The sequence below is a fragment of the Pituophis catenifer genome, unplaced genomic scaffold (assembly GCF_029215685.1).
Source record: "Pituophis catenifer annectens isolate HBS135680 unplaced genomic scaffold, rPitCat1.0.hap2 SCAF_1, whole genome shotgun sequence".
Taxonomy (NCBI): domain Eukaryota; kingdom Metazoa; phylum Chordata; class Lepidosauria; order Squamata; family Colubridae; genus Pituophis; species Pituophis catenifer.
Window position 1 is genome coordinate 130,667,409 of NW_027256881.1, and position 16,933 is coordinate 130,684,341.

At 35.3% G+C, this 16,933-nt stretch overlaps 1 protein-coding gene across 1 annotated transcript in view; it reads right to left on the reverse strand.

Moving 5' to 3' along the window:
- Positions 1-13,826: 13,826 nt before the first annotated feature.
- Positions 13,827-16,933, reverse strand: part of MYT1L (myelin transcription factor 1 like) — a 302,946-nt gene continuing 299,839 nt past the window's right edge. The window contains exons 21-24 of the mRNA XM_070955078.1: positions 16,233-16,324; positions 14,808-14,911; positions 14,295-14,438; positions 13,827-13,967 (exon numbers count right to left, since the gene is read on the reverse strand). Coding sequence (XP_070811179.1) covers positions 13,827-13,967; positions 14,295-14,438; positions 14,808-14,911; positions 16,233-16,324 — 481 coding nt within the window. The remainder of the gene's footprint in view (positions 13,968-14,294; positions 14,439-14,807; positions 14,912-16,232; positions 16,325-16,933) is intronic.

Below are 16,933 nucleotides of genomic sequence, written 5' to 3' on the forward strand. Positions count from 1 at the left end.
CAACCCTCCACTCCCTTGCTCAAGGCAGGAGACCTAATACCAGTGATGAGGGGCCCGTGCACGGCACCAAATGCGGCACACTTACAACCATTGCAGCATCCTCATGGTCACATGATTTGCGTTGGGATGCTTGACAACTGGTTCATGTTTATGACAGTCACAGTGTCCCAGGCTCATGTGATCCCGTTTTGCGAACTATTGATGAGCAAAGTCAACAGGGAAGCCAGATTCACTTAACAACCATGTGACTAATTTCACAACTGCAGTGATTCATTTAACAACTGTAGCAAGGAAAAGTCATAAAATGGGGCAAAACTTACTTAACCAATTTCTCACTTAGCAACATAAATTCAGGGCTCAATTGTGGACGTAAGTCGAGGACTAGCTGTATTTTATGAGGTTTGATCTGTATATGCAAAGAAACTGAAAGTTCTAATATACAAAGAAAAATGATGCTTATTGGAATTTTGGAAATGATTTTGGCCATTCAGCAATAAAATACTATGCCGTTATTACTTCTCTTTCACAGTTTTTAGAGCAATTACCGGTACTTGAAAAAGAAATACCATACAAGTCTGAATTAGCCAAAGTTAGAATAGAATAGAATAACAGAGTTGGAAGGGACCTTGGAGGTCTTCTAGTCCAACCCCCTGTCCAGGCAAGAAACCCTACACCACTTCAGACAATTGGTTATCCAACATCTTAAAAATTTCCAGTGTTGGAGCATTCACAACTTCTGCAGGCAAGTTGTTCCACTTATTAATTGTTCTGTCAGGAAATTTCTCCTTGGTTCTAAATGGCTTCTCTTCTTGATTAGTTTCCACCCATTGCTTCTTGTTCTATCCTCAGGTGCTTTGGAGAATAGTTTGACTCCCTCTTCTTTGTGGCAACCCCTGAGATATTGGAACACTGCTATCATGTCTCCCCTAGTCCTTCTCTTCATTAAACTAGACATACCTAGTTCCTGCAACCATTCTTCATATGTTTTAGCCTCCAGTCCCCTTATCCTCTTTGTTGCTCTTCTCTGCACTCTTTCTAGAGTCTCCACATCTTTTTTACATCTTGGCGACCAAAACTGAATGCAGTATTCCAAGTGTGGCCTTACCAAGGCATTATAAAGTAGTATTAACACTTCATGTGATCTTGATTCTATCCCTCTGTTTATGCAGCCCAGAACTGTGTTGGCCTTTTTTGGCAGCTGCTGCACACTGCACACTGTTCACTCATATCTAAATGGTTGTCCACTAGGTCTCCAAGATCCCTCTCACAGTTACTACTATTGAGCAAGGTACCACATATACAGTACCTTTGCATTTTGTTTTTCTTGCCTAAATGTAGAACCTTACTTTTTTCACCATTGAATTTAATTTTGTTAGATAGCACCCAATGTTCAAGTCTGTCAAGATCCTTCTGTATCTTGAGCCTATCTTCTGGAGTGTTGGCTATTCCTGCCAGCTTGGTGTCATCTGCAAATTTGATGAGTTCCCCATCTATCCCCTCGTCCAAGTCATTGATGAAGATGTTGAAGAGTACTGGGCCTAAAACAGAGCCTTGGGGTCCTCCACTGCATATTTCTCTCCATGTAGATGCAGTTTCATTGAGGACTACATGTTGAATATGGTTGGTCAGCCAGTTACGAATCCATCTGATGGTGATGCTGTCTAACCCACATTTTTCTACTTTATCTAGTAGTAAGTTATGGTCTACTTTATCAAATGCTTTACTGAAGTCCAAGTAAATTATATTGACAGCATTCCTCTGGTCCACTAATTTTGTCACTTTGTCAAAGAATGCAATAAGATTAGTCTGGCATGATCTGTTTTTGACAAACCCATGTTGGCTTTTGGTTATTACTTTGTTTGCTTCTAGGTGTTCAGTGATTTGTTGCTTGATTATTTTTTCCAGAATCTTCCCTGGTATTGAGGTCAGGCTGACAGGTCTGTAGTTTCCTGGATCTGTTCCCCCCCCCTTTTTTTTTTTTTTTTGAAGATGGGAACTACATCAGCTCTTTTCCAGTCTTCTGGCAGCTCCCCTGTGCTCCAGGATCTTTGAAAGATATAGTTCAGTGGTTCTGAGATCTCGTCTGCCAGTTCCTTCAGAACCTTGGGGTGTAATCCATCTGGTCCTGGTGATTTGAACTCGTCTAGGGTAGACAGGTATTCACTTATCATTTTCTTCCCTACTTTAATTTATGTTTCTAATCTGGTGCTGTTTTTGATAGGTTGGACTGTTTTTTTCATTTTGGGAAAGACAGATACAAAAAATGAGTTAAGTAGTTCTGCTTTCTCCCTGTTGCTTGTCACCTTCTTGCCACTTTTTCCCAGCAATGGGCCAAGTTATCTGAAGTACTTTTTCCTCACAGAATAATTTAATTCTGGTTAATGTTTTGCCCCACCTCTGGCAATAGCAAAGCTTATTCCAACTATCCATCTAACTATGGATGTCTGCAGCAGAAAACATAAGAAAACGGATGGCATGTTTTATGTAATTTACATTTAATGGCTTAAAATTATCCATAGTATCCCATGAGAAACATGAATCCACCTCCTGAGGTAAAGGTGTCTCCTTTTCAGGAGTGGAGGTGGTTTATCAGAAATTATTTTATTTATTAAGCAAATTTATGTAGCACCCAGCTCACAGTTGATGACTCCAGGCAGCTTTTTTTTTAAAAAAAATTGAAGCTATGAATGCAAATCACAGAGGTTGTATGCACCACATATAGAGTTACACTGAAGAACAGAAATGTGGAAGCCACTTAAACAATAACTATGGACTTGGCTGCTTTAGAAACCTTCACATAGAACAAAGATGCATCTTTGAATATTCAGTTTAGTAAGCAATGCGAATAGAATAGAATAGAATAGAAATAGAAATAGAATAGAATAGAATAGAATAGAATAGAATAGAATAGAATAGAATAGAATAGAATAGAATAGAATAGAATTCTTTATTGGCCAAGTGTGATAAGACACACAAGGAATTTGTCTTGTTCCATATGCTCTTGGAGTACATAAAAGAAAAGATACATTCATCAAGAATCATAAGGTACAACACTTAATGATAGTCATAGGGAAACAGTCAATATAAATCTTAAGGATACCAGCAACAAGGTTACAGTTATACAGTCATAAGTGAGAGAAGATGGGTGATAGGAACAATGAGAAGATTAATAGTAATGCAGACTTAGTAACTAGTTTGACAGTGTTGAGGGAATTATTTGTTTAGCAGAGTGATGGCGTTCGGGGAAAAAATGTTCTTGTGTCTAGTTGTTCTGGTGTGCAGTGCTCTATAGCTGTTGTGGCCCGTACGCGGCCTGTGCAGCTAGTACCTGATTCAGACAGCGAGGAGGCTGGTGTGGTGCTGCGCCAGCAGCCTGTGCAGCTGGCAGTCGGACAATGAGGAGGCTGGAGAAGATGTGGTGCCAGAGGCGGGGATTCAGCCAGGGCCTTCAGAACCTCCAGAAGCTCCCTTAAGTGAAGAGGACAAAGAGGAGGAGCCTCTTCTCGATGCAGCGCAGAGCTGCCAAAAGGCAGGAGTGGCTCCTCAGGAGGAGGTCTCCTCAAGAGTAAGGCTTGGGGCTAATTGGCCACTCCTTTAACCTATTTAAGGAGGAACGCTGACTGAAGCAATTTGCAGGGAACAACTTTGTTCGTATACCTTCGTGTCTTGTCTTGTCTTGCTTATCTTATCAGCTTCCTGCAAATTGCTTCTGGGAATTCTGCCAATCACAGTAAGCTTTCAGTTATTATTCTTTGAATTCTTGGCGGTTGTTAATGCAGTTAATTAACAGCCGTTGTTGTAAAAGACTGATTTATTTAGTAAACCAAGGTGTGAACGGATTTTGTGTGTGCTGTGTTCTTTGGGGTCTGTAGCTGGGGCAGAACAATAGCGTTGTTTCGAGGGTAGGAGTTGAAACAGTTTATGTCCAGGATGCGAGGAGTCTGTAAATTTTCACAGCCCTCTTTTTGACTCGTGCAGTATACAGGTCCTCAATGGAAGGCAGGTTGGTAGTAATTGTTTTTTCTGTAGTTCTAATTATCCTCTGAAGTCTGTGTCTGTCTTATTGGGTTGCAGAACCAAACCAGACAGTTATAGAGGTGCAGATGACAGATTCAATAATTCCTCTGTAGAACTGTATCAGCAGCTCTTTGGGTAGTTTGAGCTTTCTGAGTTGGCGCAGAGAGAACATTTTTTGTTGTGCTTTTTTGATGATGTTTTTGATGTTAGGTGTCCATTTTAGGTCGTGAGATATGGTGGAACCTAGAAATTTGAAGGTCTCTACTGTTGATACTGTGTTGTTTAGTATTGTAAGAAATGGTAGTATGGGAGGGTTTCTCCTAAAGTCCACCACCATTTCTACGGTTTTGAGTGTGTTCAGTTCCAGATTATTCTGGTTGCACCATGAGGCTAGTTGTTCAACCTCTTGTCTGTATGCGGATTCATCATTGTCTCGAATGAGACTGATCATTGGTGTCATCTGCGAACTTCAGTAGTTTAACAGAACTACTGTTTGATAACAGCTTATCAAAATTCAGAATAGTAGGAAGGTTTGTGAGTATTTTCACAGGCATTCAGTGATTTATCATAAGACTACAGCTGCCATTGCAAGGTAAGGTTGAAAGCTGTGCTTGTACATATGTATCTGTGGCTGCTCTAGTCCCATTTGTCTTCCAAAACAATGCCTTTATCCAGCTTAGGTGACATTTTATTCATTCATCAGAAAATACTGTATTATGCACAAAATACCATAAAGTCTAATACTGTTGCTGGGTCACTGCAAACTTTATCTTCTGATGATTGTACAATAAACAGGGTTGCCAATGGTGCTATTTGTAAGCATACTGAACAAATCTGAGCAGATGTTATAGTTTTACATTTAATTTTACATATAATCTTCTGGCAGTGGACAAGGGGAAGTTGGCTCCTGTTTTCTGTGGGAGTAAGAAGCAACATGATATATTTTTATGCTGAATAATCTTAAATAATAATACTGGAAAGGCCTAATTTACAACTGGAGTTGTATTTATACTATCTTGAGCCTGAAACAGGATGTCCTGAATTAATAAAATTTATGAGGACATGACAAAATATTGGAGAGTTACTGTAAGCACTCTGCCTTTCCACTAATTATTGACCCATACTAATAAGCAATGAGTTAATGAAAATAACTAAATTTTTCTGGAACAAAATGTAATACTAAGTAGGAAAATAGCTGTTTTCCAGACATTTTTTTTTTTTTTTTAAATTTTGATTTATATGCCGCCCTTCTCCGGAGACTCAGGGCGGCTTACAATGTGCTCAGCAATAGCCTTCATCCTTTTGTATATTTATACAAAGTCAGCTTATTGCCCCCACAACTGGGTCCTCAATTTACCTACCTTAGAAAGGATGGAAGGCTGAGTCAACCTTGAGCCTTGGCAAGATTCGAACCTGCAGTAATTACAGGCAGCTGGTCTTAATAACCAGCTTAATAACAGGGAGCCTGTTGTCCAAAATACATTGTCCAAGACATTCTAGAAGCTATTGCAATTGTCTAAAGTTGTATCCAGAAGTAGAAGAAATGGAGCAGACATGTTTTGGGCCAAAAAGATTTATTCCTATTACTCAAAGACATTGGTAGAAATCAGCAGAGTGTGACAAAGGGATGATTTTCCTGCTTTCAGAGAAACTTTTATTATAACATTTTCTATCATTATCACTGCTGTCTTCAAACTTAGGTAAGTTGTGGCCATGGTAAATCAGATATTCAAAGTAGAAATACAACATTTTTATCTAAGTAGCAGGAGTCTTGCATCCTATTAAGTATAAAAATAATACCCAACCTTTGGAACAGAGCAGATGATCAATCAGCACTGTTAAATATATTCACATGATGAATTTTTAATATAACTAGGGTAAAAGCTAGTTATATCTTTTGCAATGTGAGCATTGGTGAGAAAAAATTATCTCTAATTATCATGTTATAGTCAGTTGTATAGAATAAAGATTTTTTGAAAAATCTGGATTTGTAAATAGGAATCCTTAGAAGTAGAGTGGCTTGCTTCTTGGTCAAAACATGTTCCTTACTTTGTATCACAAAACAGTAGAATCACATTAATGCTAATGAGTGCTTCCTCTTGGATTCTTAGTCCGTGGTTTTTAAAATTAAAACAATGTCAAATAAGCCAAATGTAAAGCCTCTGAGAAGTAAAAATACAATTTTTGTCAAATAAAAACCTATTCTTGCTACTTTCTTTATACTACTTAGTAATGAGACTTCCTTTCAAACATTCCTGCTCTTCATCTTGATTTTTGTCAAATACTGCCACTTGCTGGTATTTTTCATCCAATACTTGTGCTTTTAAGAAAACATAAATGAAAATCGAGCTTATGGAAATAATTCTAGTTTAATTTCACAAAGAATATGACCACCAGATATAAAGCACATGGGTACAAATTTGTTTCAGGTTGATCCTGAAAGTACTTTTCCTCAAGCCATTCCAAAATTAGGTTAATAAGCATTTTAAATTCTCTTAGTTTTCTGTTTTTTCTTATAAATTACAGTATTAAAATATTGTTGTCTTTCCCAATTCAGTGGTCATTTATTTCCAGAAGTTTAAGATTTAAAATTCTCTCACTAGCACAAATACAGGTAGTTGTCGACTTAAGCTCACAATTGGGTTCAGAATTTCCTGATTTTTCAACCATTTTTCCATGGTTGTTAAGTGAATCATTGCAGTTGTTGTGAGCCACATAAGCAAACCTAGCTTTCCCAATGGATTTTTTTTTTCCAGAAACAGATAAAAAAGTCACAATTTGCGATTATGTCACCACAGGATACTGCAACCAGTAGCAAATACGAGCCAGTTTCCAGGTGCACAAATTGCAATCATGTAACCATCAGTTTGGTGTGATAGTCATGTGTACAAGTACAGGTCATTAAACACTTTTTCTAAGGCTGTCATAACTGAATCATTTTTAAATGAATAGTTGGAAATCAAGGTTTACCTATAAATGCATGTTTTATCCTTTAACATCAAGGACAAGAATATGATGTAGGAATTGTCAGAAGCTTCCTAATTTCATTTTAACACACTGTACCATGTTGTATGAATGTAGCCTAAGTGCCCTATTTAACAGGAATACTTCCTATTTATAATTCCTCCTTCTGATTGCTAACATCATTATTATTAGTAGTTGTGGTATTCATTTCTATTGCGGTATTGGGGATGTCATTACCATCCTTGGTCTGAGTTTCTGGAATTCAGGATTTACCTTTGAACAAATCTGATAACCTCTAGATAGTTGGGTTGTACAAAACTTCAAATAAGTGTTTCAGTTTCACAAAGTTGATTCAGACTATCAAAAACTGCTTGATCAACATTGCTTCTCTTCACTTACTCTAGAGCAGGGGTGTCAAACTTGTGATGACACATTGTTGTCAGTTACGTATCACATTTTTTTTCCCTACGCTAAACTGGGGATGAGCGTAGCCAGCGCATGACACATCCAGCCCCCTGGGGCCATGAGTTTGACACCCCTGCTCTAGAATCTCATCTGACACAAGTAGAAGCTAACAAAACTGCCAAGATGAGGTCTTAGACTGACCTGAAGTGTTTTTTTTGTATGTGGCAAATTGTCTTGCCTGAAGGAGACGTATTGTGGCAATTTATATATATATAGGTTTTATAAACACACACACACACACACACACACACACACACACATATCGATAGGTGGACAAAAAGGCCAAAACCAGTCTAAACTTCTGGCTGACTGTGAGACAAACCAAATAGATTGATATATCTATCAATAATTCACACAGTTTGAAAATAGTAACAAATACCATTTGAGATATGTGATATAATGCAAATACTTATTCAGAAGATGTAACTAGTTATGCACAGAACAGTGTATCAGCCATTAAATTCTTTTGCACAGTGATAGCTCTTATTATCCTGTTTTCAGACACGACTGCTTTATGACTCCTAACTATGTGACTAACAGATTTTTAAAGCATTAGAAAAGAGCCAGTCTAAACTTCTAAGGGATATCTTAGTAGTATCGCATTGTGACCTGAACACAGCTTGATAATTGAAAATGTGATCATGTATGATTGAGACAAGAGCAAATTCTGGGTCAAATTACTGCTAGGTGGGACCCCTGTGACACTTCAGGATAATCATTATCTACTTGGAGCAAAATAGACATGCCATATTATCTAGGACCCCAAAATCTGGGGGGCATATGGACCTCACCGTATGGAGTACATAGAAGTCATATTTATATTATTGCTGAAAGGAAATGGAGGAGCTCAATTATTGCCACAGCCAGGCTATATATAAATCATAGCCAGATGCTGGCTGTGGAACTGTTCATGAACTGCTCAAGTGCAACATCCAAAGTAAGCTAATGAAGAAGACAAAAGCAAGCTGGATGTCAGAACAAACCATGCAAACTGCCAAGAAAAGAAGAGAAGCCAAAACTGAGAAAGACAAATATGTCAGGAAGGAACTTAATGTCGGAGAGCTGTTGGAAAAGAAACAGTATAACAACACCTTTAAAGACATTGAAAACAGACATGGAAAAATGAGGAAAGTCTTCTGAAAGATCTCTGAACTTAGAATTGAGTTCAATTAACTCATGTTACAATGAACAAGTGGTTGCCGATTGAAAGATCAAAGATGGAAAGACTATACTGACTGAAATACTGCATAATAGAGGCCAACGTCCACAGTATCTTAAAATATATTCCTTACTTATAACAACCTCTGGTACTGGAAGATGAAATTAGATCAGTACTTCAGACATTATCAAGTCAGAAAGCTACAGGAACCGATGAACTACCCACAGGAACATAGCAAGCAAAGGAAGAGTTAGTAAAGATTTGAACCAGCAAATCTGAAGATTGACTCAGTGGCCAACAGATTGGACAAAGCCAATCTGCATACAATACCAAAGAAATGAGACTTAACAAATGGGCAAACTATATTATACATTATCATTTTTATTTTACACATTAGCAAAACATCCAACACAGATTAGAACCCATTAAGGAAAAAGAGATGCCAATGTTCAAGCCAGCTTTAGAAAAGCCCAAAAAGTAAAGTACATTGAAATATGTCAATATGTGCTTTATTGATTATAAAAGGTTTTTGACTGTATCAACCAATCAAACTGTGGAATATACCTAGAAAAATGAAAATCCTAGAACATCTCATTGCCATCATAAACAGGTCAGGAAACCACAGTAAAAGACAGATCCTAGAAATATAGACTAGCTCTTGGAGTCTGCATGACAGTAGAATATGTAACTAGCATATAAGGAATATTCATATAAATTAATGAAAGTATGGTGCTTAATCATAACAGTTACTGAATAGACAGCTACATGAATCTTATTGTATAAGAAAAGAATGTTCACTTATTTCAGTATACTTGCATCAGCCTTGATGGATGGAGGTTCTGAAGTACAATATTGTGAGGGAATGGAAGCTATTGTACTATTGATGTACTATTGTCTGCATATATTGAAAGAGATAAAGACTTCCTCATCTTCAGTTTGACTCCTGGTAACTGTGTAGACATGACCATGCAATTTTCTTGCAAGCAGTCCAGAGGTAGTTTATCATTGCTTTCTTGTACTTTCCTCCCTTAATTTAGCCTAAAGTTCTTGCATTTCCTGAGTGTATCTCATCTATTTTAGGAAATGTTACATCTTTTAGTTTAAAAAAAAAAACAATAGGACCACAGAATATTATATATAATTCTTGATCAATACTCAGTAAGAAAGAAGAATGTAGAAAACAAATATCTGCTACTGTTTCTTTTCTGCATCAATCAATAATCAAAAGTATGACTAACTTAATACTTACTATATTTTTCCTCCCTTACAATATTACTTAGTAGCCTTGATAAGATTTGTAAACAGATGTTTAATTTATGTTTCTTATTAGTTTAAATTATTTAAAATATTTATTTGACAATATATTGTAACTATTGCTTGGAAAGTCATTCATCAAGAGATCACAGGACAATGATGAAGATTTTACAAGATGTATCTTGCAATTTGTGTTAATGCCAACTTAAGGACAATCTGTATGTTGAGTTAGGGTTAGGGTTGTGTTATGTTGATGTACTGTTGCTTTTGTCAGCTAATATATATTATACCACTTGACACTGAAACCAGTACAGTACATTAAAAAGGATCCTATATATGATCCATGTTAATATTTCTAAAATAGTTTATTCACATGGACAATTATATCATTAAAATGATATAAACCATTAGAGAAATTAGAGATTGGCATTGTGTAATAATTGAAAACCATGGCATATATTAACCCTTCCTGATAGATTAAATTATTTTTTAAAAATTGATAAAAAAAAAAGAACCTGAAATCTTGCTGAGTTGACATATTTTGACTTTGTTGCCCAAGTCTACACTGTTGGCCAAGAGAGAGTGACTGGTCCAAAGTCATCCAGTGGCTTTCCTGGCTAAGGCTGGACTAGAACTCACAGTCTCCTGGTTTCCAGCCTGGTGCCTTAACCATTAGACCAAACCTCAACAAAATAAACAAATAAATTGGAAAATATACAACAAAATTCAGCACAATAAATATTGATTAGTACTATACAAAATAGGCTATAAGTACAATGAAAAACACTATTAAATTACATGTATATTAATTGCAGTTTACTGCATATTGTTGCAATGAACAGCATCACCATGATCTAATGCTCTAGAGACTTATGCACTGAAATGAGTATGAGAATTTAAAAACTGCCGCATCATTTTCAATGATAGGCACCATAAAGGCAAATTAATATCAGAACTGTAAGATAAGCCTTAGGAAGATGGAAATGATTTTAAAAACTATGGCAAAAAGTAACTGTACATGTGAACAATTCTGACTTACAGCAACTGAAATTTTGAAAATGTCAGTTTTATTGACTAAAAGGGAGGTTTTTAATGGCCTTTTTTAAAAAAAAGCAGTTATGCTTAAGATGAATTTGATTAAACAATAAAAAAAATAAATTCATTTCAGTGATGAAAATGAAAAGAGGGGCCATGGCATACAGGCTTCGTTATTTTATGGGGAATATATGAAAGGTAGTAATTAACCAGAGAACAGCTGTGCTACAAATGTGGCAACACATTTTATTTATTTATTTAGAGTAAGATGTGTTCACATCCAGCATGACAAAATTTGTACAAATTTCACAATTTAAAAATGAAGTTATCACAGCAACTTGTGATTTCACACATTTATAGCAAAATTAAAATGTCAACAAACCCATGCCGTGTAGTACAAAAATAAATCAAACCTCAGTTCCACAGAGAGCACAATAAGTAGTTTATACAAAATTCTGTCTTAATAAATGATCACTTAAATTAAACTTAGAAATGAAATTGAACAATAAGTTAGAATAAATAAACTCTGATGACTCACAATAATTTCAGATGAAATGTCAGCATTCTAATATGTGACACTTTTGTGATCCCTATATAATAGTCACAGATAACTTTTGATTTGATATTATGTACCAACATTAGATGAGGAGCGCGGATTTGTGCTTAAAATCCCTTTTCCATTGTACATAGGTGATAACAATAAGAATCCAAAACTGATACTATCTATTACTCTACGGAAAGCATTACTATATTGGCAAAGAAGCTGCAGACACAATGCAGTGGAAAAATGCATATGCCGTTATGAACAATGAGAGCCCTCCAAGGAGGCCAGGGCCAAAGGACAATAGATATGGCAGGAGGTGAATCTCAAGCACCTTGCTTCAGCTCTCAAAAAGGCAATTCTGAGCGTGGCAGCTACAACTAATAGCACAACAGAAAGGAGGGCACTGTACAGAGAAGATACTGCAGAGCCCCAAAGTAATTACATCATCTTCTCCCAGCTAGTTATTAAAGTCCTTGTGGAAAACTGTAAGCTTTTTGTACAGTGTATAGTATAAAGTGCCGCTGGGATATACATATATTTATACATATATATATACCGAGGTTGAGTATTGTATCAGAATATTTGTTGTGAGATCCCTGTAGTCTCCCCTTAGCAATAATATTGGATTAGCCACACTGGCTTCCACTCTAATTTGTTCAAATTTAGTGTCACAAACCTAATGACACAAGAAATTGCACACCTCCGTATGGATATATAGGGCAAGGTAAGTGCAAATAGTCAACTGGCACATTGTGGGGACAATGACCCTGTAAGTCCTGTTCTGCTAAAAATATTTTATTTTATTATTATTATTTTTTTTACAAAACCCATCTTTTTTCATAACAAAATTTTTTAAAGTACTCTTGTACTTTTCTGCATAACATCAAGACATGGAAGAAAAAGATATGCTATCAAATTGAAATTAATTCAACATCCGACAAACACAACACACCATTTGAATTACTACTATTAAATGATAAACAAAAATGTCTCAAGAAAAGTGGTCTTATGCATACATTTAGTGCAGTTATTTTGAAGAAATAACAATCAAATTTAAAAAGTACAATACGTTTTTAGCTTGAAATGATGCAATTTAAAGCAAAAAAGTGCCAAAGTATATTTAGTTACATTAATTTTTTTTGATTGCATTCGTTTTTTGCAATAGGTAACAGTAGAACAAATAGATAGCATATGGAAATGCTACAATTATGAATGATTGTACTCCAACCAAAAAGCAGAACGTAAACAGTAAAAAGGGAAGAAAGTGAAACAATCAGATACGCTGAACTGCATTCCATTTCCTAGGTAAAGTAGCAATGAATCCTGGTCAGCAACTGCTGTAATGACAATGTTTGGGAATTAGTTCCCAGATGGAAACTTTTTCTTTTTTACAGGCAATCTTTCTTTTAAACAATTGTGTTTTGCCTGAAAAAGGAAAGAGTGAAGTTATGAAATGACGAACTACATTGCTTTAACAGATAACTCAGATGGACACTCTTAAGAGTTCTGGAGAGATAAAGGATGTTGACTCCAAAGTGAGTTTGAAAAGTAAAGTCGAAATCTTCCCGTAGTCCACCTCTGATCAGAGTTCCTGTCATTGTGGAAGTTCCCATATTCATACCAAATAATGCTTAGAAGTTAATTAAAAAGTGCTGTTTAAGCTGCTTTGAATCTTCTGTCAAATTTCCATGGCTTGATGTTGTCTTACAATAAATTGCTCCTTTTACATTTCACATCTAATTCATGCCCTTTTTTTAAATTTTAAAACCCCCCATTTTTATTGCCCCCACCACATACCATCCTCTGAAAACAAAAGTTACACAATATTTTCAGGCATTGTTAAAAAATAAAGCATTTTTGCAACCAATTCTTACTATGAAACAATATGCACACAAAATGTATTTCTTAAATCCCATAAAATCTTCCAGCAATGGGATAAATGAGTGTTTAAAAAGTGGCTGGAGACTGCAACATTGTCATTCAAAGCATTTCCCCCTTTTTTTTTCTTTTTGTCCATTTCAGTTCAAAATACTAAAACATTTAATCACTAAAGCATTAAAAAGAATTTACACTCTTTATTTTGATCAGTTTACCTCTTCAGAAATATATTTACCCCAAAAATGTGCATACATTAGCAGCTATAAACATTACATGGCATATCACACTATGTCAGCTTATATGAAAACGTACAAAATGTGAATGTATTCAAAAAACTATTCTGCAATTACTATTTTCAAAGCAAGACATAAAATTATTATGAAGTCTTGTGAGCATAACACTGTTTTAAACAGAAAGAAATATATAACACTTTCTGGTAAATTACAGCAGCAAAAAACAAGAGGCATCTTTTTTTTTAAAAGTACGATTTTTCACCACTATAGCAGCTGTTCACACCTGAATTCCTCTCACAGCCTGCTTTATATTTTCCAGTAGGGCTTTATTTTCTGGACTCTGATAACGATCTTGATTTGTATACATGTCCGTCAAAGTGGTCACGTAAGCATCAAAATTTTGTTCATTGATTGGTTCCTACGAGATATTAAATAGTAGTTCATATACAACTTCTAATTGCTTTTTTTGTATATTCATATATGCAAAATAAACTATCACAGCACAATGACATATTTTCTTAATACATTTAAAAAGGCCTAGTTTAAAGCTTACTTAATTTTACAGGAGACATCGGATTTGGCCCACCATTTCTTTTTAAGCAGTTAAATTTATCTTTATGGTTTCAGGGATGATATCGCAAATCTCCATCTGCTTGAGGAGTCATAAACATAAAAACAAAAAGACATCTACTGTATGAGGTGAAGAAGACTGCCTAATTCCTTATTTGAGCCTTCAGTCACTTACCATATGTGGTAGCTGGATATTAGCTAGACTATGAATTAAAGATTGGCTCAAATTGGCCAATTCATGTAGGAGAGACTCATTTTGTTGTTCAATTACTTTGTTTTCTTCTTCTATTGTCTTCAGGTTGCTTTCCATTGTGGTAATCTAAAAGAATATATGATTGCACAATGTAAAACATGACAATTTAAAAGCAAATAATTATTTTAGCTCAATAATATTAGGTTGTATCCAGAGTACTTCTAATGGACTTCAGTCATGAAACCCAGCCATGCTCCCACTGAAGAAAGAATGAGAAATGATATTTGACAGGTAAGTTTAGAAGTATCTTCCTAATCTAGAAAGATTTTCAGGGGGCTACAGGGCAAGATGCAAAACGTTTTCTACAGGACCAACCCATTTATGCATGTGTCTGGTGTGTGAGGAATGGTTGGGTGTCTGTTGTATGTCTGTGTGCACACATCTGTCTGTCTGTCTTGGAAACACACTCAATTTAAGGCTTTGTAAAACTGTTACCTGAGTTCGAAGTTTAATCATATCAGCTTCCATCTGGGAGTTGGATTCATTTAGCTCTTTTATTTCTTCATCTAACTGTTTAATTTCCTCGTCATTTTCTATTCCTGTTTAAGCAAAAGGAGAAAATCAAAGTAAGAAGTTTATGGAAATAAAACAGATTAAGGCGGAAGGAAACCATGTCACCTGGAATGTCACAGAATACTGAGAAAGTAGCAGGACAATTGTACTCTGCAGGTGTTGGAGACTGTATGATCTCCTTGCGCCTATGAGTTGTTTAGGGTAAGGTTAAGGATCTTCACAGACTGCTATGGTGTCTGTTTTTCACCTAGCCTATTGTTTGTTCAATGAGTTTAAGAGATAAGGGAATTCTAAATTTTTCTCTCATTCATCCTCTTGTATTTCCCTCTCTTTGAAAAAGTAGTTTAAATAAAAGCGACACTTTTCTATACTCATGTATGAATAACAATAATTCTATAGGAAGATTGTCCTTAGATCAAACTCAAAGCATTATACTCAAAGCATTATACTTAAGGATTAATCTATTTATATTCATGCTACTAGACTCCAATCCCTCATGGAGTCTAAGCAGCGCAGGAATATAGAAATATTATTATATAGGTAGATGTATCTGGCAAATTTGTGACAAAGTGCATTTCTTCATGTAAGCAACTAGGGCTTTTATCCTATGATTGCACATTAAATCCATAAGTATTGGGAGACAGTTGCAACCATTTCTCTGACCAGGGAAACCAGTGGAAAATCAAATAGTCCTTCCTTTCTAATGGAAACGTTTTCTTCTATACCTTTTAGAACTTACTTTTTTTTTCTTTTTTTTGAAATTTGAAATAGGAATAATCTTAATTTCTTATTGATGTATTATTTTAACTATTCTAAAATAGTTTTATTTAACAAATTTGAACATACAGTATGTCAAAATTATCAAATTGTTTTAGATGTCTTTTAAATATTTCAGGATAAAAATTACCTTGAAGTGGCCCTTGGGAAAAATATAGACAGTAAATTACATAATAAAATTGCTATGGCAATTAATTACACTGTCAAACTAGATAGAGATGAAATTAGTGCCTCTTGTTAGCCTAAAAAATTTAGAATGAAATACAGGACCATTTTTATATAATTTCTTGGACCCAGTGAGATTTGCTTCTGAAGAAAATGTGGCCAGAACAGTCTTCAGTTGAGAGTTTGTTTTACTACTTCAGTCCAGACCAGAAGAGGAACACGGAGTAGTGCAGATGAAGTTGTCACAGCAACAGCAAATTCATATACTGTACTCTTGAGTTCTTGAGAAGGATTCAAAAACTATGTTAAAAGGACTCTATAATATTATCATAATGAGTAAATTAATCTCATCATCATGAAATAAGGTTTCAATGTCATTTAATTTCAGAAGCATTTACTATTTACCATTACTAGCCCGCTGCTTTATTGTAAGCATTTGTTCTCCCGACAGCTTTGCTCTCTTCATTGCTGATGTAGCTCTGGGGCATCCTGATAGACTGTAGACAATAAGCAAGGAAAGAACTATTAATTGGCCTTTGATTGTAAATCTGTCAGCTAAAGCTACCATGGAAACAGCATTAGAAGAAAATCTTTCCCAACTACCACTAAGAAGATACTGCTTTTTGAAAAGGAAAAAGAATTCTTCTCAGAGAAGTTAATTCTTTTATATTTAATATTCTATAGTTCATATTTGCATATACAAACAAGAGATACATTCACTATAATATAAACATTAACTGGGAAAATATAATAGCTAAGAAAAAATGTTTAATATTGTTCAGAGACATTAATATGTTGTCATACAGTATAGTATCTGATACACCATTTTTATACTCTTCACTACATGGAAGCTAAATTATAGGTATTCTAGAATATAGAAAATGAAATATTAAAATTGAAATATTGATGTTAATATAATTTTCCCATTAAAATGTATCTGGTACTTAGAATAATAGTTACTGTTATGGGAAAAAATGCCTTAAGCATTTTCAAGCAGTGAAATGTTATAACAGCAGCCAGGTTCATCATCAACGTTGAGATGAGATAAACCTAGTCTAAATAAAAATGAAAGCATGAAGGATCTATAAAATCACCCTCAACTTCTG